The sequence below is a fragment of the Schistocerca gregaria genome, chromosome X (genome assembly GCF_023897955.1).
Source record: "Schistocerca gregaria isolate iqSchGreg1 chromosome X, iqSchGreg1.2, whole genome shotgun sequence".
NCBI classification, from domain to species: Eukaryota; Metazoa; Arthropoda; class Insecta; order Orthoptera; family Acrididae; genus Schistocerca; species Schistocerca gregaria.
The window spans coordinates 739,802,369-739,825,509 of NC_064931.1; the positions used below are offsets into that span (position 1 = coordinate 739,802,369).

The following is a 23,141-nucleotide window of genomic DNA, read 5'->3' on the forward strand; positions in this document are numbered from 1 at the left end:
CCATCCTGATTCAGGTTTTCCGTGATTTTCCTAAATCGCTCCAGGCAAATGCCGGGATGGTTCCTCTGAAAGGGCATGGCAGACTTCCTTCATTGTCCATCCCTAATCCGATGACTCATGACCTCGCTGTTTGTTTTCTTCCCCCAAACCAACCAACTTAACAGTGGTGGTATGTAGATAGGAGAATGTAAACCCCACATAGATATTCTTTGAATGTAAGTTTTAGATCACAATAAATGTAAAATGAATGAAAATCAATATAGCATGCTATTTTTAATCTATCTATATCCGAATCCTGCTCCAGCTACTGTCGGGTCTGGGTGCTGAAGAGTCCTCTCCATTTGGCTCGGTCCTCCCACCACTTTTCTTCCTCCAGTTGCTGCCAGGTCACACCTCTCCTTTCTACAAATATTCTCACTCCCATTTTCCACCGTGTTCTTGGGTGCCCTCTAGGTCTATTCGTATCCATCTTTAGTTCTTCCATAATTTTGGGGTGTGTCTGCCCATGCGTCCTTTTAATATGACCATACCATCTTAATCGTCTTTTTTTTTTTTTCCCCCAATTTCTTCTCTCATACTTTCTTGTTTAAAGTCCTTTCTAATCTCTACATTCCTTACGCTGTCCATTTTTGTTTTTCCCTTAACTGCTCTGAGAAATTTCATTTCCCCTGCTTGCAGTCCCTTTCTGTCATTGTCTGTTTCTCCACCATAGGTGACAATAGGGAAGTAATAGTTCTTATACATAAGGAGTTTTGCTTTTTCTGAAACTTTCGTATTCCAAGTCAGGTGTTTTATTTTTTGGTAGAAATTGCCTCCCTTCTGTAACCTCCTATTAATTTTGTTAGTTCTTCTTCCAGCCCTAGATATTTCACTCGCTTAATAAGTGAAATTTTCTACCACTTTGAGGGGGTTCTCCATTCAAGGTAATATTTCTGTTGATCCCTCTCTCTCTTCCAAATTCCATTACTTCACTCTTATATTTATTTATTTTTAATCCACAGTTTTCATTATTTCCTTCCATACATCAAGCTGTAACTGTACATCTACCTCTTTATCACCCAATATTACCATATCATCTGCAAAATCATCGTTTTGTCTTTTTCTTTTACTACATCTTTAACTGCCCTGTTCATTCCCTCCATCACAACATTAAAAAGAGATAGAATACTTCCTTGCTTAAGTCCTTGTCTTATTTCGAAGCATTCAGAGCTCTCCAATGATGATCTAATTCTACAATTGTGTCCTCTGTACATTGTCTTTATTACATTAATGTAACCATCTTCTATATCTATCTTCTTCATTTCTTCCCAGAGTCTTTCCATGTTAACGGAGTCATATGCCTATTCTATGTCTATAAAAACCATTATCACCCTTTTTTCCATCAGTTGACGGATAGAAAATATCAGGTTGATCGTGTTTCTTCTTTTCCTAAACGCATGCTGTTCTTCACTCGGCTCCTTTTCTATCTTTTCACTTATTCGATTTAGTAAAATTCTTTAAAAAATCTTGGCTGTATGACTCATAAGGGTTATTCCTCTGTAGTTTTTACAGTCTTTTATTGCCTTTTTTTGAAGATGTGAACAATGTCTCCTGTTTTCAATCGTCAGGTATTGTACTTTTTATCCACGTGCTTGGTAGTACTCCATACAGCCACTGCATTTCTACTGGACCTGCTGCTCTTATCATGTCCACTGATACTTCATCAGGTCCTGGGGCTTTCCCCATTCATCTTCTTCAAAGCATTTTCCATTTCTTCCCATGTAATTTGTCCTAATTCTGCTTCCCAACTTCTCTCAATTTCTCCATTATTTGTTGTTTCCTTGTGTACCTGCTCCTCAGCATTTAACAGTCTCTTAAAATGTTCTTTCCAGAGATCTTTTATATTCCCTGGGTCTTCAATCACGGTACCGTCCTCTGTTTCCATCTTTACTGGTACTTCAGAAGCCTTCTTTTTATTCTTCATCATTTTATAGAACATTTTCTTATTGATCTTCACATCCTCTTCAAGTTTTTTGGTAAACTCTTCCCATGCCTTTTTCTTTGCTGTTTCCACTATTTCTTTGCACTTCTTCCTTTCCTTTATATTTTTATGGTCTTCGTCATTTTTAATTTTCCACCACTTTCTCCATGCTCCATTTTTTTTCTTCTAACTGCTTGGATTGTGGTATCATCCCACCAACTTGTCTGTCTTACTTTTTCTTTTCCAGATGTTCTGCCACATACTTTTTCTGCTGCTTTGAGTAAAGTGTCTTCGAATAAACTCCACTCTTTTTCTACATCGCAGAAAACTTCTTTTGGAAATTTTTCTGTGATTAATTCTCTGTATTTCTCAACAGATTCACTCTCCTTCAGTTTCCAATCTTGTATCCTCATCACTTTTTCCATTGTCCCACCAGTAATCTATGGTCTCCATCTGCACTCACACTTGGAATTATCTTCACATTTGTTATGTTCTCTCCCCATTCCCTATCTACTAGAATATAATCAATTACACTCTTGATTCTTCCATCCCAACTGTATCTAGTGATAACATGACTTTCTCTCTTCATAAACCAGCTGTTTGCTATTTTCATTCCATTCCTCTGGCACAAATCCAGGAGCCTTTCCCCTTCTTCATTTCTGCCTCCATATCAAAAACATCCCAATACTTGCTCAAATCCTGTTCTGTCTTTGCCTACCTGGCATTAAAATCTCCCATCACTATATTAGCTCTCTCTATATGTACTTTCTAACACATTTTGAAAGTACATCTTCTCGTCTTCAGTACATCCCACTTGAGGTGCATAAATCTGGATTACTCTTAGTGTTTCTTTTTGGAATCTCAGGTGTAAGATTATGATCCTGTCTGATATATATCCCTCACTTTCAATACAGCTTTGTACGTTCTTATTCACCATCACTGCCACACCATTTCTTCCAAACCTGTTATTCCCACTCTAGTACAGTTTTCCTCCTCCTCTCAAATTCTTCTCACCTTTTCCTTTCCACTTTGTTTCGCTCAATCCCAATATATCTAACTTTCTCTCTGTTAGTACACCTGTCATTTCTTCCATTTTTCCATTGAGGGTTAATATATTAAGGGTGCCAATATTTAGGTTATTTTTTAGTCCAGTTGTTTTCATCTTCTTGTACTGATGAATAATGTCTCCCAACATTCGCACCAGTACTTGAAGCAGTGGGGTCAAATCATCAGTGGTTTGTTCAGAGACTTGTCTGTGTTTCGAAAGCAATATATGAAGACTTTAATACTGGCTTGCTAGGCCTAACGCAAGAAAGGATTTTCTGTTGGGGTTGTTTCCCTTAGCCTTTGGAGTTTCTCCTCCACCAAAAGGCAGTGGTTCCCTTCTCATTTAATCCCCAGAAAGGAGGGTTGCCTCATCTGCCAGCTACGCCGTTCTGAAGTCTTCCTTCTCCGCTGTCACTGCCATTAAGGTCTTCACCCGTAACCATGGGCATGGGTTCCGTGGTATACCCCATGGGATTGGGTCCCTGCCTGAACTCGGCCATCCTAGCACTCCGGCCTACTGAAGTGTAATATGGCCACCCTCACGACATGGACGTGCCAGACAGGAATTACCCCAGTGGAGGAATAGGGAAGGGTCCCTACCTCCCCGGAGCCAGGTTAGTGTTTCTCCCCGGAGCCAGGTTAGTGTTTCTCCCCGGAGCCAGGTTAGTGTTTCTCCCCGGAGCCAGGTTAGTGTTTCTCCCCGGAGCCAGGTTAGTGTTTCTCCCCGGAGCCAGGTTAGTGTTTCTCCCCGGAGCCAGGTTAGTGTTTCTCCCCGGAGCCAGGTTAGTGTTTCTCCCCGGAGCCAGGTTAGTGTTTCTCCCCGGAGCCAGGTTAGTGTTTCTCCCCGGAGCCAGGTTAGTGTTTCTCCCCGGAGCCAGGTTAGTGTTTCTCCCCGGAGCCAGGTTAGTGTTTCTCCCCGGAGCCAGGTTAGTGTTTCTCCCCGGAGCCAGGTTAGTGTTTCTCCCCGGAGCCAGGTTAGTGTTTCTCCCCGGAGCCAGGTTAGTGTTTCTCCCCGGAGCCAGGTTAGTGTTTCTCCCCGGAGCCAGGTTAGTGTTTCTCCCCGGAGCCAGGTTAGTGTTTCTCCCCGGAGCCAGGTTAGTGTTTCTCCCCGGAGCCAGGTTAGTGTTTCTCCCCGGAGCCAGGTTAGTGTTTCTCCCCGGAGCCAGGTTAGTGTTTCTCCCCGGAGCCAGGTTAGTGTTTCTCCCCGGAGCCAGGTTAGTGTTTCTCCCCGGAGCCAGGTTAGTGTTTCTCCCCGGAGCCAGGTTAGTGTTTCTCCCCGGAGCCAGGTTAGTGTTTCTCCCCGGAGCCAGGTTAGTGTTTCTCCCCGGAGCCAGGTTAGTGTTTCTCCCCGGAGCCAGGTTAGTGTTTCTCCCCGGAGCCAGGTTAGTGTTTCTCCCCGGAGCCAGGTTAGTGTTTCTCCCCGGAGCCAGGTTAGTGTTTCTCCCCGGAGCCAGGTTAGTGTTTCTCCCCGGAGCCAGGTTAGTGTTTCTCCCCGGAGCCAGGTTAGTGTTTCTCCCCGGAGCCAGGTTAGTGTTTCTCCCCGGAGCCAGGTTAGTGTTTCTCCCCGGAGCCAGGTTAGTGTTTCTCCCCGGAGCCAGGTTAGTGTTTCTCCCCGGAGCCAGGTTAGTGTTTCTCCCCGGAGCCAGGTTAGTGTTTCTCCCCGGAGCCAGGTTAGTGTCTCTCCCCGGAGCCAGGTTAGTGTCTCTCCCCGGAGCCAGGTTAGTGTCTCTCCCCGGAGCCAGGTTAGTGTCTCTCCCCGGAGCCAGGTTAGTGTCTCTCCCCGGAGCCAGGTTAGTGTCTCTCCCCGGAGCCAGGTTAGTGTCTCTCCCCGGAGCCAGGTTAGTGTCTCTCCCCGGAGCCAGGTTAGTGTCTCTCCCCGGAGCCAGGTTAGTGTCTCTCCCCGGAGCCAGGTTAGTGTCTCTCCCCGGAGCCAGGTTAGTGTCTCTCCCCGGAGCCAGGTTAGTGTCTCTCCCCGGAGCCAGGTTAGTGTCTCTCCCCGGAGCCAGGTTAGTGTCTCTCCCCGGAGCCAGGTTAGTGTCTCTCCCCGGAGCCAGGTTAGTGTCTCTCCCCGGAGCCAGGTTAGTGTCTCTCCCCGGAGCCAGGTTAGTGTCTCTCCCCGGAGCCAGGGTAATGTTTGTTTATGGTGCCACAAAGGTGCTATTTTTAACAACAGTATCACACACACCATCCCAAAATTATGAAAAGCACTGTGTAAGTTATGGGGAAAAATAAATAAATAAAATAAAATAAAAATGGTAAGATGCGTTAGACACTTTCCTTCATTCAGTGTTTATTTTAGTTGCCATGTCTTCCTCTACCATCTTTATTAGAGTTGCCACAATTACTAATATGTTTTTAATACAACACACAGTGCTTTTCATAATTTGTCAGTTAACAAAAGGCAACAAACGTCCATTGGATCATGACTCGTAACCCATTCACACAACACCTATATAGTTATTTGCAGAAAAGATCAAAGACCTGTATTCATTAATGACCTTCACACATCCACTGTATAAGACATTTCAGCAAAACCTGTTACTAGGATGTCCAGGAGACTGTCAAATATGTACCAGATAAAAGTGACTATGAATAATGTTACATGATGAAAGAAACAGATGACATTTAGCTGCACTGGGGCATTGAGCAAACTAAACGATGACAGATAAATTTTTTTTTTATGCTGGACTAAGTCAAACCTGGATTTCCTGTTTTATGTGAGTGGTCGTCCTAACCACCTCGGCTATCTGAGCATATTCCCTGTCTGACCCTAATTTCCATAAGCTGCATGCTACAGAGTAGTGCTCTCCCTAACTATCAACCCCCTTGCTCACAGCCTAACTATATCCACAAAGGTTCGGATACTGTCCTGTGAGTGAAATATAGAACATGCACAAATTGTAATAATATAAGTGCCTCATTTTATCATATTATGTAAAACAGAAAAAAAACACATTTCATAATTAATAAATGACACAAAAACAATATATGTCTAAAAGTTACTGAAACTATTTCAGTATGAAAGCAATCAATGCCAGAAAAATTCTAATCAAGTAAAGTGCTAGGGACTTCTACACACTGCAAATCACAACATTTATAATATTTATTAGTGCCAAATAAGAATCTGCAGTATAAAGTATTATCAGTGTTAAGGGCGTTGAAACTTTCCTCTAAATTTCAATGCCTTATTTTTGCAAGTAAGGTTTTTTGACAGTAGTTGTTTTTGCATTAAGCTACAAAATTAATTTTCAAGGTATGGTATAAAATGAAACTGCTTAAAGAATTCATTTGTAATTCATGAAGAAATGTGATTTCTGACTGTGAAAAAATGTAGACATATCCTCTTTGGTTAGGTTTCATTTTTACACTAGTTCGAAGTCTGTCATAGTGTCATTACTAACAATGGAGAAATTTATTAGATGCAACATGGTGAATTTGAATGAATATTCATCTGGAATGTTTGGCCTAACTGCATCCAGATGGTGTGTGGGTTCACCCGAAGTAATAGTGTGTATGGGCTTCAATCTGGTTTGTTTGCCTATCTTCCAAGCTATTGTGCTTGTTAAATTATGTTGTCATCAGCAAATTGACAATAAATGCAAACTTAATTAGAATAATTTTATACATCGACCATTTATTATTGGATATGTATGTATGTTATAGTAACACTAAAAAAATATTCTTTTTTAACAGCTGGATGGTATACATCTCTCTGCATGCAATTGGTTACCACCACGCAAGTGAATATGGAATAGCACATGTTCATTCATCTTTCGCTGCTCAACTTGAGTCGTATGGAATGTGGGAGTGGGCTGTATTTGTACTGCTTCATATCCCTGACAATAAAAGGTACAGTGGACTGTCACATAACGTTTACATGTAAAATTGAAATTAAAAAATCTTAGACTTGTGATATTGAAGTTCTGTAGTTTTGTCAGTAGAATAATAACATTAATGAATCCGAGACAGTGATGTAGAAAATAAATGCATTTATTAGTACTTACTGCAACCAGTTAAGTGATACACCATTACCTGATAATAAGACGAGGTTTTTTGCTCAGATTCACCCCCCCCCCCCCCTTTCCATGCAGAGTCATGGCTCTCTTGTGAGATGGTGCACGGCATGTGTGGCACTGAGCTATTGTGGACCTTCCTTCCCACGCTGCATTCTCTCCTGTGCCTGTACCTCCATGTGTTTGCTCCTTTCCCCTCTGACCCCTTCCCCTTCCCCAGTGTCTCCTTGCTTGCGTTGATAGAGATATCCTATTGGTTTCTACTATCTCATCTAGTTTTGTTCCTATTGTTCTTTTTTTTCCTTTTCAGTGTTTTTGGTTCCCATTTTTGGTCTGGCCTCTACTTTTAAACTTTATCTCCATAGTTAGAGCCAGCTGGGGAAGAACACCTTACTTAGTGTCATAGCCATGTGGCTTTATCACCTTTTCCTTTTTCTTCTTTGGCACTGTTGCCCTTTAACACTATATAGCCAGCACAGTAGCTATTCTGTGTGTGTGTGTGTGGGGGGGGGGGGGGGGGGGGGGGAGGGGGCAGTGTTATTTTTTATGAAAACCATCAAAGACAAGTTCGGCAAACTAGACCCTGAGTAAGATGCAGCCAGTTTTGCCGCTGGTCCAAACTACCTCTGCCACCCAGTCTGCTGCACTTAATGCCTGTGACCATCTTGACAACATCATAGCGTTCTTTACTCCTCACTAGTCTTTTAATTTGGTCCAGGGAGTTAATTTTCATATGGAGGTCATCCTTCAAACAGATGAGGAACTCTGGGGCCAATCTGTAACTATGGTGTGATAATTTTGTGTGGCATGTTCAGAAAGCCAGTAATCGATAATGGTGCCTTTATTCTGGAGTTTGTGGTTTGGGGGGGGGGGGGGGGAGGGGGGGGGCGGCTGTATTCTCTCAGAGAAGGTGAAGCTTATGGTTTATCTGCTTGACGTGAAGCCGTATGTCCCGCCATCCATTAGGTGTTTTTGGTGTTTCCCTTTGAGGCACATGGCTTCTTACTGTACACCAGACCATCTACAGGGTGTTACAAAAAGGTACGACCAAACTTTCAGGAAACATTCCTCACACACAAATAAAGAAAAGATGTTATGTGGACATGTGTCCGGAAATGCTTAATTTCCATGTTAGAGCTCATTTTAGTTTCATCAGTATGTACTGTACTTCCATGTTAGAGCTCATTTTAGTTTCATCAGTATGTACTGTACTTCCTCGATTCACCGCCATGATTTCATACGGGATACTCTACCTGTGCTGCTAGAGCATGTGCCTTTACAAGTACGACACAACATGCGGTTCATGCGCGATGGAGCTCCTGCACATTTCAGTTGAAGTGTTCGTACGCTTCTCAACAACAGAGTCGGTGACCGATGGATTGGTAGAGACGGACAAATTCCATGGTCTCCACGCTTTCCTGACCTCAACCCTCTTGACTTTCATTTATGGGGGCATTTGAAAGTTCTTGTCTACGCAACCCCGGTACCAAATGTAGAGACTCTTTGTACTCGTATTGTGGACGGCTGTGATACAATACGCCATTCTCCAGGGCTGCATCAGCGCATCAGGGATTCCATGCGACGGAGGGTGGATGCATGTATCCTCGCTAACGTAGGACATTTTGAACATTTCCTGTAACAAAGTGTTTGAAGTCTCGCTGGTATGTTCTGTTGCTTTGGTTTTCCATTCCACGATTAACGTGATTTGAAGAGAAGTAATAAAATGAGCTCTAACAGGGAAAGTAAGCGTTTCCGGACACATGTCCACATAACATATTTTCTTTCTTTATGTGTGAGAAATGTTTCCTGAAAGTTTGGCCGTACCTTTTTGTAACACCCTGTATATAGTGAATGTGTACACTCGATCCATGAGGTGAACCTCTGTTCCTGTCATGATCATCTCTCGCCATGCTCGCTGGATTACAAGGAGGAAAAGGAGATGCAGGAGTGAAAGTCCCTTGATCATTTATCCTATACTGAGGCTCATCAGAAGTATTATAGTCTTCATCTTCTTGTGTCTATGATATCTAACTTTGCCTCTGTTACGTCCTTTCCACCACCACCTACCTCTTCCTTTTGCCAGACATGCCCGCCTCTCCCCCTCCTGTGTTGTTTCCATGGCCTCTCATCTCCATGTCACTCCAGCCTACCCAGCCAGAGAAGTGTTCCACTTCTTTGGCTCCTGCCAGTTTCGTGGCCTGCCCCCCTCCTGCGACCCTTCCTCTAGTTGTGTCCCAGACCGGAGGCATGCTGCCAAAAGTCGGCCACAGGGCCCACAATCCATGTGCCCCAAGGTCACTGACTCTCTGTTTCAGATGTTGCTGAAGTCAGCGCTCTCTCTCTCTCTCTCTCTCTCTCTCTCTCTCTCTCTCTCTCTCTCTCTCTCTCTAGTCCCTACCCTTCTTGGCTTACAAAAGAGAGTGGGGGGGGGGGGGGGGCGGGCGGGAGAGGAGGAGGAGGAGGAGGAGGAGGAGGAGGAGGTTGTTCCTCTGGTGTCCCTGGAGGTGCCAACTCCTCCCTCTCAACCTGAGTCTGGCCTCCTATTTATTTATGTCACCCTGTCCCTTATTTCCTTTTGCTTTGCAGCTTCTGTTGTTATTCGGGAATCTCATTTTACTTATGCTCACTCACTGACCCTTTGTGGATTCAATATGTATGCTGTTGGAATGGGATTGGCCCTTTGAGGGCCTCCAGTGTGTTTACTCATTGGTCCATATAGGCATTGTTGGTATTTCGTACCAGATCGAAGCAGTTGCCGTATGGGTCCACTTGGACTCTGCGGTTACAGTTTTCAGTCTCTTATCTACCTCCTGGCTGCCACTGGGGGCTCAGCATTAGGTTTCTGGGTATGGGCTTGGCAAGCCTGGGTTTCCTGAGCTGGGGACTGGTAACTGCCACAAGTCTGCTGTCATAGTAAGCTCTGGGCTTGCTTCAGTGACCTAAGTGCAGCACAGCAGTGGAAAGTTGTGTGCGCATTGAATGAGGATCTTGGCTTGACTGCCTGGGTTGGGTGTGTGGTAAAAACCTAAAAGAAAAACCAACCCTCAATCACAGTGAGTGCTGTACACTGATGAGATGTAAGGCTGTTGAGGTGGAACAGTCACGAGTGGGTGACCTCTGGGGAACCTGCTTTACCACAGTTGTATAAGGCTTATTTAGGCAATAAGGGTTCTGTGTGAGTGGACCCGTGTTTCTCTAGCTGCTAGTGGAACTGAGATGGACCTCTCTGAATGTTCTCTTCCTCCTCCCAGCAGAATGGCATTGCTGCTGGTAGGTACCAACACCCAATCTAATTTGAGGGCTTGTGTGGCCAGTCCTCAAGACTCAGGGCATACAGAGTCTTTCAGTTTGTAGTAAAAGAACACATGCTGGTGGTCAGAATCTATTTCTAATAGTTAAAGGGGGAAGAGGGAAACTTTGAGGAAGTTCCCTGGCACTTTAAAATCTGTCAAATATTTGAAAAATGGTACCCTGTTCATAGAATTGTTCAGTTTCCAACTCTAGAAAGTTCAATGCCTTAGGGAGAATGCAATTGAAACTGGGCTGCACAAAATGTGTTCACTGTTGCATAGATCTCATCGAAATACCCGGTGAGGAGGTGAAAGCTGAGTGGGTGAAAAAAGGCATTGTTGATGTGCGAAAGAACATGAAAAGGGTGAATAATGATTTGACCAAATTGGACTAATTCGTATTTGCTTTCAACAGCATGAAACTTGCAGAGCATGTGAAGGCAGGTTTCGTCCACCTATGCATGCAGCATTATTTCCCCCAAGACCGAGTGAAGTGGTGCAGTGGCTAACACACTGGACTCGCATTGTAGAGGACAACAGTTCAAATTTGGGCCATCCTGGTTCATGTTTCCTGTGATTTCCCTAAGTCTTTGATGTGTGTCTCGAATCATCTCCACAGCTGATGGGCTTTAATGTCAGACTAGGACAATCATCTGGCCCCAAGACTGAGCCTACAGCCCTCCTTGGCAGGAATTCATGGTGAAAGTGATACTTTTCCGTACTACAGGGGAACATTAATGGGTTTGGGGAACATGTGGAGGAACTGAAACTTGTAACACAGGAATGCCCCCTGTGCTAGTGTTTGCAGGAAATGTGTTTTGAAGTGTCTGATTGTCAATAATGCATACCATTCCTCTGCACTCCTAGGCTCTAACAGATCTTACAGAACAACTCCCCCCAACCATTTCTCCTATTGGGAGACGTCAATGCCCACCGTGTATTGTGGGGCTCAACCTGTGCTTGCCCTCGGAGTCATGTTTTGGAGAGCCTCAGGACACCTCATATGATGTGTATCCTCAACACAGGCACTCCCACTCGTTTCTGTGCTGCTATATCTGGATCATTCTCAGCCATCAACCTCTTTTTCTGTTCTCCGGTCCTTGTGGACTTAGTTCAGTGGGAAATCTCTGATTACCTTCATTCCAGTAATTACTTACCACTCTGGATTCACTTAGTGGATGGAGCTCTCCCTGAAAGGACGCAGCCAAAATGGACAGTCAGCAGAGCCAACTGGATGCTGTTAGGCCAACTGGCTGTGTTTGAATGCTGCAACAGCGTCCAGGAGTAGGTGGACCGCATCACATGAACAATCCACCACACTGCTGCCTTTCCCATTCCAAAGTCCTCTTGTCATCTTAGGAGGCCTTCTGTCGTTAAGTGACTCATGACTGCCATTCTGTAATGTGGGTCAGGCGTGCAGCTCTGTGACCGATTTAAATGCTGCCTAACAGCAAATACCCTGGAGACTTTCACTTAGCAAGGGCCAATGCTCAATGCATCATCAAAGACAGCAAGAAAAGGCCATAGCATGCATTACTGTACTCCAGCAATGGTTCCACTTGGTACACAGAAGTATGGGGAGCCATGAGGAGGATTTACAGTAAACGCCTATACTGGTGTTGTTGAAATGAGTGTTTCCAAACACCATCAGGAGACCTCGCACACTGGCTGGAGTGGCCGTGCGGTTCTAGGCGCTACAGTCTGGAGCTGAGCGACCGCTCCAGTCACAGGTTTGAATCGTGCCTCGGGCATGGATGGGTGTGATGTCCTTAGGTTAGTTAGGTTTAATTTGTTCTAAGTTGTAGGCGACTGATGACCTCAGAAGTGAAGTCGCATAGTGCTCAGAGCCATTTGAACCATTAGACCTCGCACAGCCAATGACAGACTATTTTGCAATGGTTACTGCCACTGCCAGCCACACTCCAGCATTCCATTGTTCCCATGCTACCATAGAAAGGCGTGACTTGGACTTCAGGTGTAACTATTTGGAATCCTACAACTGCCCACTGTCCATGGGGGAGCTGGTTTTTCCAAATCATGGAGGGAGGCAATTTTGATACCTCACCTCAAACCAGGAAAGAAATGAATGTGTTGCAGTAGTTATTGGAGTGCAGCCTTTACAATGGTTTAGTCGTCTGGTCTCTGGATCGACGTCTCCTGAAAGCACAGTGAGAGCAACTTAAGAGCTGCTTGGTTTCTAGCACAATGTCGACAACCTGACCCTGTTTAGAGGTTGCTGTCCAGCAGACTTTCCTACGTTATATTTGCATGGTGTATGGCAGTGCATGGAGACACAGAGGTCATTTCCACATCTTCATTCAGTCCTTCTTATCAAAACGCTTTTTTAGGTACTGACCTGGTGAAGTGCTGTTGAATAGTTTCGAGCAGGAGAATGTTGCTCCTCATGGCAGTGTTCTAAGTGTTACCCTCTTACCAATAGCCATAAACACTTGCATATCTATGGTAAAGAATCCTCTACAATGCCCCTTACTTGTGGATGATTTTGCAGTTTCCTGTTTATCCTCAAGTATTGCAACAGAAATGTGTCAGTTTGCAACTGATGGTCATGACACTGGAGTGAGCTGCAAAGACCAGTTTTAAACTTTCTGCGGTGTTCTTGTGTGTGTCTGTGTGTTTGTTTATTCATAATTTTAATCATTCTTGTCATATTTTCAGTTTGCCTGAATCATGTATGTGGAACTCCATTCTCCTGTTCAAAGACTCCATGTGGTCTTTGGACCTCATTCTTTACTCAAAATTGTTGTGCTTGGCACCCCTGAAGACAAGGGTCCAGAAGGCATTGAACATTTTGAAGTATCTTAGTCATAGGTCTTGGAGAGCAGACATGTTTTGTCTGCTCCAGTTTTTTATGGCTTTAGTGTAATTGCTGGACTGTGGGGCCACAATGTTCAGTTCCATGCGAACTGTAGGTATACATTACAGTTCCCCATGTATCTCTTATGCAGGAACAGTGAGGATAAAATTAGAATAATTACTGAATGCATGGAGGCATTCAGTCAGTCATTCTCCCTGGGCACTATACGTGAGTGGAACAGGAAGAAACCCTGACAACTTGTGCAATGGGACATACCCCCTGCCATGCCTCTCATGGTGGTTTTGCAGAGTATAGATGTAGATGCAGACGTTTGCTCCATCAGCAGTGAAATCAAGATGGTGGTTACCTGATTTGCTTCCATCAGCTCATCACCGAACATGACACATCAGTTACTTATACCCTACAACATTAAACATAAGCACCAATAAAATAAGGATAGTTAATGCCTTATGTTGGAGGTATTTTAACACACACTGTGTTTTGAAACAGTGCACATTTTTGTTTTATTGGAATAAAATCATCAGTGGTCTGTAATGAAAAATATTAACACTGTTGCTTGCTTTTTAGATTGGAAAACAGTTAGTTACAAAAGAGGTTGATTTTGCTTACGGTATTTTATGTCCAATTTTTGCTTACACTGGGAAACGCTCTCTGCTTGCACATTCTCAGGGTATTCTTTTGTTTGGCATTGATTCTGGCCCAATCCCACATTCCTTTGCAGCAATATGCATTTCGTGGTTTAAAAGACAACAAAATGCAACACCACAAAGCAATGTGACACTAGGCCAGAATCAAGAGTGCCCTTGTACCTCAAAAATCCACAGTCAAACGGCGTTTCCTGATGTGAGCAAAAATGAGACATACAATATCGTAAGAAAAATAAACATCTTTTGTAAGAAACTTTTTTTAAACCTAGAATGCAAGCCAAAATATAAATACCTTCAATTGGAGACCATCAATGATAGTTTTATTCCAAAATTATGAAACACAGTTGGTGACTAAAATGCATTTTCTTGTAATTGCAAAGGTGGATTTAAAGTACTTTCAATATTTTTATTGCAGATACAGACAGTATGGTGCCACAAGTGAGGTTAATGTCTCAAAATATAAAGTTATTTAAAAGCAAAGCTATGCCTTCACAAATTGTTGTTAAGCAGGAACTTAATAGCACAGCTTATCGTGTCAAAAATATTAGGCTATTTTTGAATGTGTTGCGATTTACCTCGCTCATGTGGGGCCCTGCCACTGCTCTGCAGCACTGTTACGGTGTTCATCCAAATTTGTAAGATTTCTACCAGTTGCTCTATAGGGATCCCCAAGGGCACCATCGATGCAAATTACAGCTGTGACTCGGTTAGGAAACATGGATCTAAGAGTTGGCAGTTGCCAACTGGTTCACACAGGCAATATGACATTAATAGTAAGTTAACTGTTATTCAAGGAGCAAAGGCCACAAATAACTGTACAACAGGTAAGACTTTCAGGGGACCAAAGCAATGAAGAATACAACATTTTGAGTAGCAATTGTTCAGTAAAAACTAGAAAAATTCAATGATGGCTTCCCGATTGCTCGAAGTTATCAAAATGAAGACACTGGAGGTAAAAAATGAATTTTCCAACTGCATGCGTCTCTGAATTCGAAGCAAGTACTGGCTGACGTGTGAGGATGCTGAAAAAAGTGGGGCTTAAATTACAATGCAGAACTACGTCAAGTCAAAGACTTACTATCATGCATGACGAACTAGTTGCATGTCAGCACCACATAATCAATCTTAGGAAATGGCATGACTGTTTGCTTGACCATATGGGCAATGCCAGTCAGATGACCATTTATTTTGATATGCTTACTAATGTTATTGTCAATGTGAAGGACATTAAAAGTCTTCCTATAAGGACTTCAGTCAATGAAAAGGCCAGAATAACAGTAATTCTGGGTGCACTAGCAGATGGAAGCAAGCTCTTGTGTGTGTGTGTGTGTGTGTGTGTGTGTGTGTGTGTGTGTGTGTGTGTGTGTGTTTTCGCAGGACAAATATGTCAAAAGGAAGACTGCCTGCAGGCTTATTTTCAAATGCCAAGAAAAGCAATGGATGACAAATGACTTGATGCTAGAATGGTTTAGGGTTGTTTAGAACAGAATACCAGGCTCTTTGCTTAACAGAAGGAAAACATTTTTGCCAAATACTTTCAGGGAAACACCTCACCTGGGAAGTTGTGCCTCTGATAGTAAAGAACAACACAAAACTGGCGGTCATTTCTGGTAGCATGAACTCACAACTTCAAGTAATGGATATTGTTGTGACAGTGTTTCAGTGACTGCTTCACAGAGCCCATGCACTCACTCCAGGGAGGAAGTTGAAAAAACCCTCAGTATGCATGCTGAACCAGTGGTTCTGTACTGCTTGGGGCAGAATCTATTGTGACGGATTCAAAAAGTACTGTATATCCAATACTATGGATGGCTCAAATGAGAATATACAATGGGATGGGTGTCAGGAAGGAAGAAATCTAGTAGGCTTACAAATGAGTGGTACCTCTGATTATGACAAGTAAAAATATTGATAACACAGAAACAGAAAGCAGAAAAGAAATGAAAATAAAAATTGAGGTAAACCATTTCATTTTGTTCATTTTATTTCTCCTTTTATTATTAAAATATGACGGTCAACAAAGGGTATAAGTTTAGAATGGGTATAATGAGAACTGTTTTGTGGAGATACTGTTATCAGTAAAGCAGCTTGTAATTTTGTTTAGTCATATTATGTTAAAAATAAAATTTTCCAAAGGAGCCACTTTAAAAAAGGGAGGGCATTGTCTTATACACGGTTAAATACAGTAGTTGTTACACTGCACTTGGACTGGAAAGAGCCAGTTGGAAGTCCTGCTGATGTAAGTAATTTTTTTTTCTGAGATTTTGCTGGCAGTCCAGTGAATGCCAAGACATTTATTTCTTAGAGAGTTAGACACGAATTTGTCCTTGTCTCCAGATGACTTGAAAGCAGTGAAATACTTAACTCTGAATGTTACGTTAGTTGCGGAATATCTTGTTACTACTTCTGGATTTCTATTGCGCAGTAAACTCCGAAATTACCAGTGGTTGGTTATTTGCTTGATTCCCAGACATTTGGTATTGTTAAAATTACTTGTGTTCATAGTGAGAGATGGAATGAATACCACTGATTTGTGTATGGAGCTCAGTGGGCAGCATTTTCTAGCCACTAGATTGCTAAAGTTGTCAGCCAGACATCAGGTGTCACATGGATAACAAGAAACACTTGGCAAAATATCTTCTGGGTTCAAAAACCATGAACTTACAGTGTGTCCGTAATGCTTCAGGAAGCACACCTAATTTATAGGCATGACAGTTCATAACTCACTGTGCAGTAATATATCTGGTGACAGTGTGATTTCTCTCTCTCCCAATAAAGTCCTGTGTGTGTTTCCAAGCTGTGCTGAGAGCAAATTTTTGATACTGAATAATTAGAGGATTTTGTTGCATCAGCATGTGAAAACCTTCATCTGCGCAAGGTGGTTTGTCGTGAGCCTAGTGCCTTCAGACACTGCTACTGATTGGGAGGTTGCCATGTGAAATTCCGATTAATACATTTACTGTGTCATTGTTATAAGGTTTTTTTGAGCTATTTTAAGAGGATGAAAAAGTGTGTGTGCACAGCTTCCACATTTCCATTACAATAAAGAAAACTACTTCTGTCATTCCACAGGTTGTGATATTCATGCTTCCATGGTCTGCAAATTCATTGATAAGACAGAGGTGATGATACCCATTTTGTATTTTGAAAGCCATATTTTTATCAATCACAATTTTGTGTATTTGAATTTTTAGGTTCACTTTCAGTTTCAAATTTCTTTGTATATGTAGGCTTTTGCATATGTATGGATATCTTTGCAACTCGTAGTTAATTTTGTGCTGTGATTCACGCAGTGTTTCTCAGAATATACTGTGAAGTCATTTTTCTCCATTACTGGAGCTCATTGATTTTTGTCAGGGATTGTAAATGGAACTGTTGTTTGTTGCCTCAACCAACCTGCATTATATTCATATCATGAAATTAAGTAAATGGGCTGAAATGAGAGGTATGTTTCTAATGGGAAGCAATAAGATGCAGCGGCATAAAATTATATCAGGTGTTAAACTGATCAAATATGCAGATATTACAATGTAATGAATATTTAGGAAAAACTGAAAACTTATGCTAAACTAAGACTCAAACCCAGATTTTCTGCTTGACTATGAATTTGCCTTCATGCCTGACTTTAAGTTGTCACTGATGTTCCTACCTAAGACGTCAAGACACAACTACAATAACATATCCCGTAGGGTATGTGGGAATAGCACTACTAGGAAAATTTGGATGGTGTGAAGACTAATGGAATTACCTTCATTCCCCCCGTTGCACTATTTTCACGTACCCCATGCGAGAATATGTGGTGGTGTGCTTGGAGCCGTGCGGGATTAGCCGAGCGGTCTAATGTGCTGCAGTCATGGACTGTCCGGTTTGTTCCGGCGGAGGTTAGTCCTCCCTCGGGCATGAGTGTGTGTGTTTGTCCTTAGGATAATTCAGGTTAAGTAGTGTGTAAGCTTAGGGACTGATGACCTTAGCAGTTAAGTCCCATAAGAACGTTTGGTGTGCTTGGAAATCAAAAATCCAGACGTAACTGACAGTGAAAATTTGTCCTTCAGGTGAACTCGGATATCCTAGAAAACTGTTCCTCATTAGCAGTAAATCATAGTTCTGATATGGTACAAAATTTTATCACTACATCATTATATTCATATCATTTGAATTTTTAAAATATTTATTTGTAATGATAAATTGTGGTTATTTTACAATGGTATATACCATGAGCAGGTAGGTAGGGAAGGAAGGTTACATTTTTTGGATGTCCCCACTGATGAAAGGGATGAAAGAGGGCTAAATTTGCAGGCCACAAACTATCAAGATGCAAAGTTACAATGGTATCGAATCTTTGCATTCGATTGCTGCCACTGACTGCTTTCACTTGAAAAAAGTAAATGAATGACTATTCAACTGACAGATAAAACAACAGATTGCCACGATTGTTTTCATTCGGTTGTTCCGATCAATATATGTAATGCTGTGATTAAAAGATTATTCCAGGTTGTGAGCAAAGTTGCCAGCTTTTCTGTTACTATGATAGGTAGTCAAATGAAAATCAGGGAGATGGAAAAAGTAAGTATACTGTTTATTGTTTCAAAAGTAATTACTATTACTCTTAATACATTATCCCTCTGCAAAACAAGATGGTCAGTGCATTCATTGAAAATTGTTTGCAGTTTCCTATGCAACCAATTGCATCCAAGTGTACACATCTTAATCCAAAGCAAATTGACAATCACAGTTGTTCCTTCAGAGCTCCAAAAATATGGAAATTGGATGGGGAGAGATTGTGACTGTATGAAGGATAGGTAAGGGCTTCCCAGTGAAACTTTTGCATCAGGGGAAACAACCTTGACAACATGTGGGCAGACCCTTACACATCCTCCATACAGTCCCAATCTTGCCTCGTGCGGTTTGTGTATTCTTGGAGCCTGAAGAAACACATTTGTGGCCGTTTATGATTCGGTTGAAAATGTATACACCTAGGTCCAATTGTGGTTCCATAGGCAACTGCAAACATTTTTCCATGAAGGAATGGACTTGGTGTCACATTGGGTAAATACGTTAACAGTTACAACGATTACTTTACTTTTTTTTCCCATCTATCATTTGACTGCCCCCCCCCCCCCAAAAAAAAATCGCTTTATCTTGCCGCCGCCCCCCCCCCCCCCTGCTTTACAATCTTCTGGTGATTAACAAGGAGGCTACAACTTGGGGTAGGTTCATGACATGATAGTGGCCCCTACATATCAACGTGGTGGTGGTGGTGGTGGTGGTGGTGGTCTGATTAATTCACTAAATTATACGTCAGTAAAAATTGTTGCAGTACTTACAATCTAATGCCAATTCAATTTCTCACCTTCAGTGCAGTGCTGTTGGCTGCACTTCTACATACACTTAATATGTTCTACAGTCTAGAGCAGTAATCACAACTAGGGTGATTGACAATGACACATTGAAACAGGTTCACTTATAAATTCCCTTTTCATACCAGAATAGTTGTGACATCCCTCCTCCTCCTCCTCCTCCTCCTCCTCCTCCTCCTCCTCCTCCTCCCACAGTTATTGAGTGCCACTATTAGTAACTGTCTGATGGAAAATAGTTCACTGTTCACACAAAGAGATCTGGAACTGAAGCTTCTGTCAATGGTATGCTTTTGCAGTTATTGCACTACTGATATAGTCTTAAAATTTGTGTAAAAAATATTTGGCTGAAAATGTTATCCTGATCAAATTGTCATTTGGGTTGAATTCTTATTATGCTTAATATTACTACTTTTCTATAGTCAAGTTGGTGTAAGATGATCCATGACAGCTAGCACCACTGTTACAAGCTTTCAGCTGTGAAGTGCAATTAACTGTAGGCAAAAAAGGGAAGCCATTTATACAGCTGTGACAACAGTGAGGTGCTACCATAGAGACTTCGACAAAATCGTATTAGCTGCTTGGTTAAATCAGGCATGTGGAGCTGCCATAGTCAGCCCACTGCACTGCTGGGATCTACTTACACTGAGTCGACTATAGGTCAGTCAGTGGCCTTTTACCTGTACTGTGCCTTTGCTGTGTATATTATGTCTCATGTTCTATAAAAATAATTTTTGTTGGCAACACTTCTCATTTAACACATCTTTTATCTTCATGAAGGCGCCAAATGGCAGTCCTACGTATGCTGGAAAGAAACTTGTGCAGTGTTGGGGATAAAGATTATAAGAAGAAGGAATATTTTGTGAAACGAAAGCTGAAAATACCTGCTAGTTGGATATACGAGATAAAAGCTCACAAATCTCTTGGTCAAGCAAAGTAAGTAGAATTTGAGTTTGAATGCTTTACAGGGCACCTGTCAATTAAAGTTGTTGAACACACAATTTCTTGAATGCAGTATACATTTTGATGGATATGTTACTGTATCATATGGCACATATTTCATTCAGGCAAGCATTTACAATCACCACATGTTGTGCAGACAGTATGGTTTGAACGTTGTACACTTAATTAATTTTGTAAAGAATGAAGAAGATTAATGGTAGTAGTTTCATAATGGCTCAATCTTGATTGATTTTAAGATGCTCAGGAAGTGAGGATAGTAAATTTCCTGACTGTCTTAAAGATTCCTATTGTAACCTAATAAATTTATCGGCAAAGGGGCTTTGAAAAAGCCTCCCTAATTTGCTAGCAAATCTTCCTATTGGAAGATAATTCTTTGCTTTGCCCATCTCCAATAGTATCTCGATGATGGACAGAAATTCACTATAAATGACAAATATCAGTGAGCATATAACCAATGTCCTATTGGAAACTAGTTTAGACAACAAATGAAGAAAGTATTCAGGCCTTTAAATCGTGCTTCCAAGAAGGTGTTCCCGTTCTTTATGGTACACAGTGCCACAGTCTAAAAGTGCAGTTCAGTCAGTGATGAATTGGAGCTATTAGTATGCAAAATGGGTTTCCAGCATTCAAACCAAAGACAACACCAATAACTAATAGATCACCATTGGTATAAAAACTTGATACAAAAGAAAGTGTGAGCTGTATATCAGATCAGAATTTTCACACAACACAGTTCAGCTACATCATTACAGCAAGTATTGTAAAATAATGAGTAAAGTTATTGAGAAACCTAAAAGTCTGTATTTAACCTTAAAAATAATGTTAGTAATAAAATAAAAAATTGTTACTTAATTAGGGATTAGACTGGTGCTGCCTTTACAAATAGAGCCTCAGACATTTTTATAACATTGAAATTAACAATGCATTTAATTTTAGAAAAAGCAACTGAAAAATACAATCAGTATTTTTGTGTTGCTGGGAAAACAGGATATGAAGACATTACAGAAAATGCCGCCGAGTTTCTGAAAGTGTTCTCTTGACCCATTGAAACAGAAGTAAAGCCCCCTAAACAATGTATGAAGCAGGCGGACGTCCTTAAAAAAGCAAAAGATTAATAGTGGTAGGCAATTTTTAAAGTACACTGCTAAAAGCCTACTGTCTCACTTAAGACAGCATTGTTTAAAGTCCTTGGAAAAATTGCTGTATTGCCAGAACTGCAATGCATCTTCATAACTTAAATATGCCATCACATTTCAGGCATGCATCCAGGACAGCAATATTACTTCCTCTGAAATTTTCTCTTGTGACTATACAGCCATCGTAAAGATGAATCTGTGACTGAACTAAAACCACTTCACACAATGATGTACTGTAGAGTAAATGCTCATCAGTCATTGGAAAGACAATAGGCACAAGAGCTTCAGTAAATAGGAACTTGAAAAGTTAGCATTTGCAATAAGTATTGATACAGATGGAAATGTTGCCTCAAAATGTGAAATTACCTAATAAATGCTATTTCACAGCAGATTGTATCCAAATGAACCATTTTAACAGAAATTGTCTGAAATAGCTTGATTTTCTGCATATAAATACAAAAAATGTGACCAGTTGTCAGTTGAATGTGTTGTATGTCATCGAGCAAAGCTCAGTTTGGAAACATAAAGTGCGTAAGTACTTGTTTACAAAATAAAAAGTGCATGAACAGAACAACATATTGATGTGCGCAATGCTCTAGTGTCACACAAAATTTTGGGTGGTTTGATGGTTGGTATAAAATATACACAGTGTAATGAAACATAGGACTCTGCTGTTGGACCTAACATCTTAGAATAAGGAAATGAGTATGTTTGACTGCTAGTTGAAGTTCAAAACTTGGTATAATGGGGAGATTTTATGTGTCTTAAGGTGGTGGATGTTTTGAACTCTGTGTGCATCAAATACTGGTAGACATTGGGCCTAAACTACCTTGTTTACACGACACTGCAAACCTCAACAAGCAATTACATGATAGCTATTACCAAGCACTTTCTGTTGTACATTGTTCATTGTTTCCTTATTTTCAATCCCTTCATCGAGTTAGAGTATGACCATCACAACTCCAGAAGTCATCGGTGTTCTGTACGACTGTGTCAGTTCTGCTCTCACAGAAAAACAGAAAGTGGGTGTAGGCTGGCTGCCAAAGGAGGGAGAGTGGGATTGTTTCTCCACGCAGCTCCTCTCCCCTCTGGCATCTCACCAGTCTTGAACATGCCAAAAGTCTTCCACTGAAGTGCAAATAGGTATTTTCAGTTCTATTTCTATGCTAAGCATCTTGTCGGTTCCATATGTAGTATTTTTAAGTAAGAGTTGCACAGCTATAAATGCCCCTGAAAGGTCAGAATTAATATTCGACAGTTTTTGTAATAATCTATTGGATAAGAAAAGAAAAATGTCAACATACCTTAAATCGGAGAACAAATCTTCACCGGCAGAAAAACACTGCTGTTCCAAACAGAAACAATCATTGGGTGAAAGTATAGATAGATCCAAAAGATGAAAACAAAGAAACACCACTTTAGGAAAAAAATTGTAAGTTTTTGCAAAAGTAAACCCACTCAAAAAGCTCCCAAATCAACACTTTCTTAAAGTCAGTTTCAGAGCACTAAGGCTCCATCTTGAGGCACATCATAAAAACCTTTCAAATTAGTAAGTCTGATCATTTACAGGCAACAACAAATTCAAATGTGAATTTCGCCACAAATACACGAGGCAGTTGGCACAAGTATCGGTCGTAGATAAGGTAGTTGCTTCATCCATCTAGGAATAAACCATACCAAATGCAAAGTCAGAAAATCCATAGTGCTTATGAATTGTGTGTTCATTTATTAAACTTGACAGCATGTATTTCAATACTAGGCAGCAAAAAATGCCGTAAAAGGCAAATGTGAAATGAATTACTTTCTTTGTCAGGCTCAGTTGTCTGCATATTTATTTATTTTTTGTATTCTTGTAATTTTTTTTTACTATCTCCCCCCCCCCCCCTTCCACTGCT

General features: G+C 41.4%; 1 protein-coding gene across 1 annotated transcript in view; it reads left to right on the plus strand.

Moving 5' to 3' along the window:
- Positions 1-23,141, plus strand: part of LOC126297603 (nuclear pore complex protein Nup98-Nup96-like) — a 228,684-nt gene that overhangs the window by 178,509 nt on the left and 27,034 nt on the right. Inside the window, exons 13-14 of the mRNA XM_049988587.1 lie at positions 6,701-6,856; positions 19,928-20,083. Coding sequence (XP_049844544.1) covers positions 6,701-6,856; positions 19,928-20,083 — 312 coding nt within the window. The remainder of the gene's footprint in view (positions 1-6,700; positions 6,857-19,927; positions 20,084-23,141) is intronic.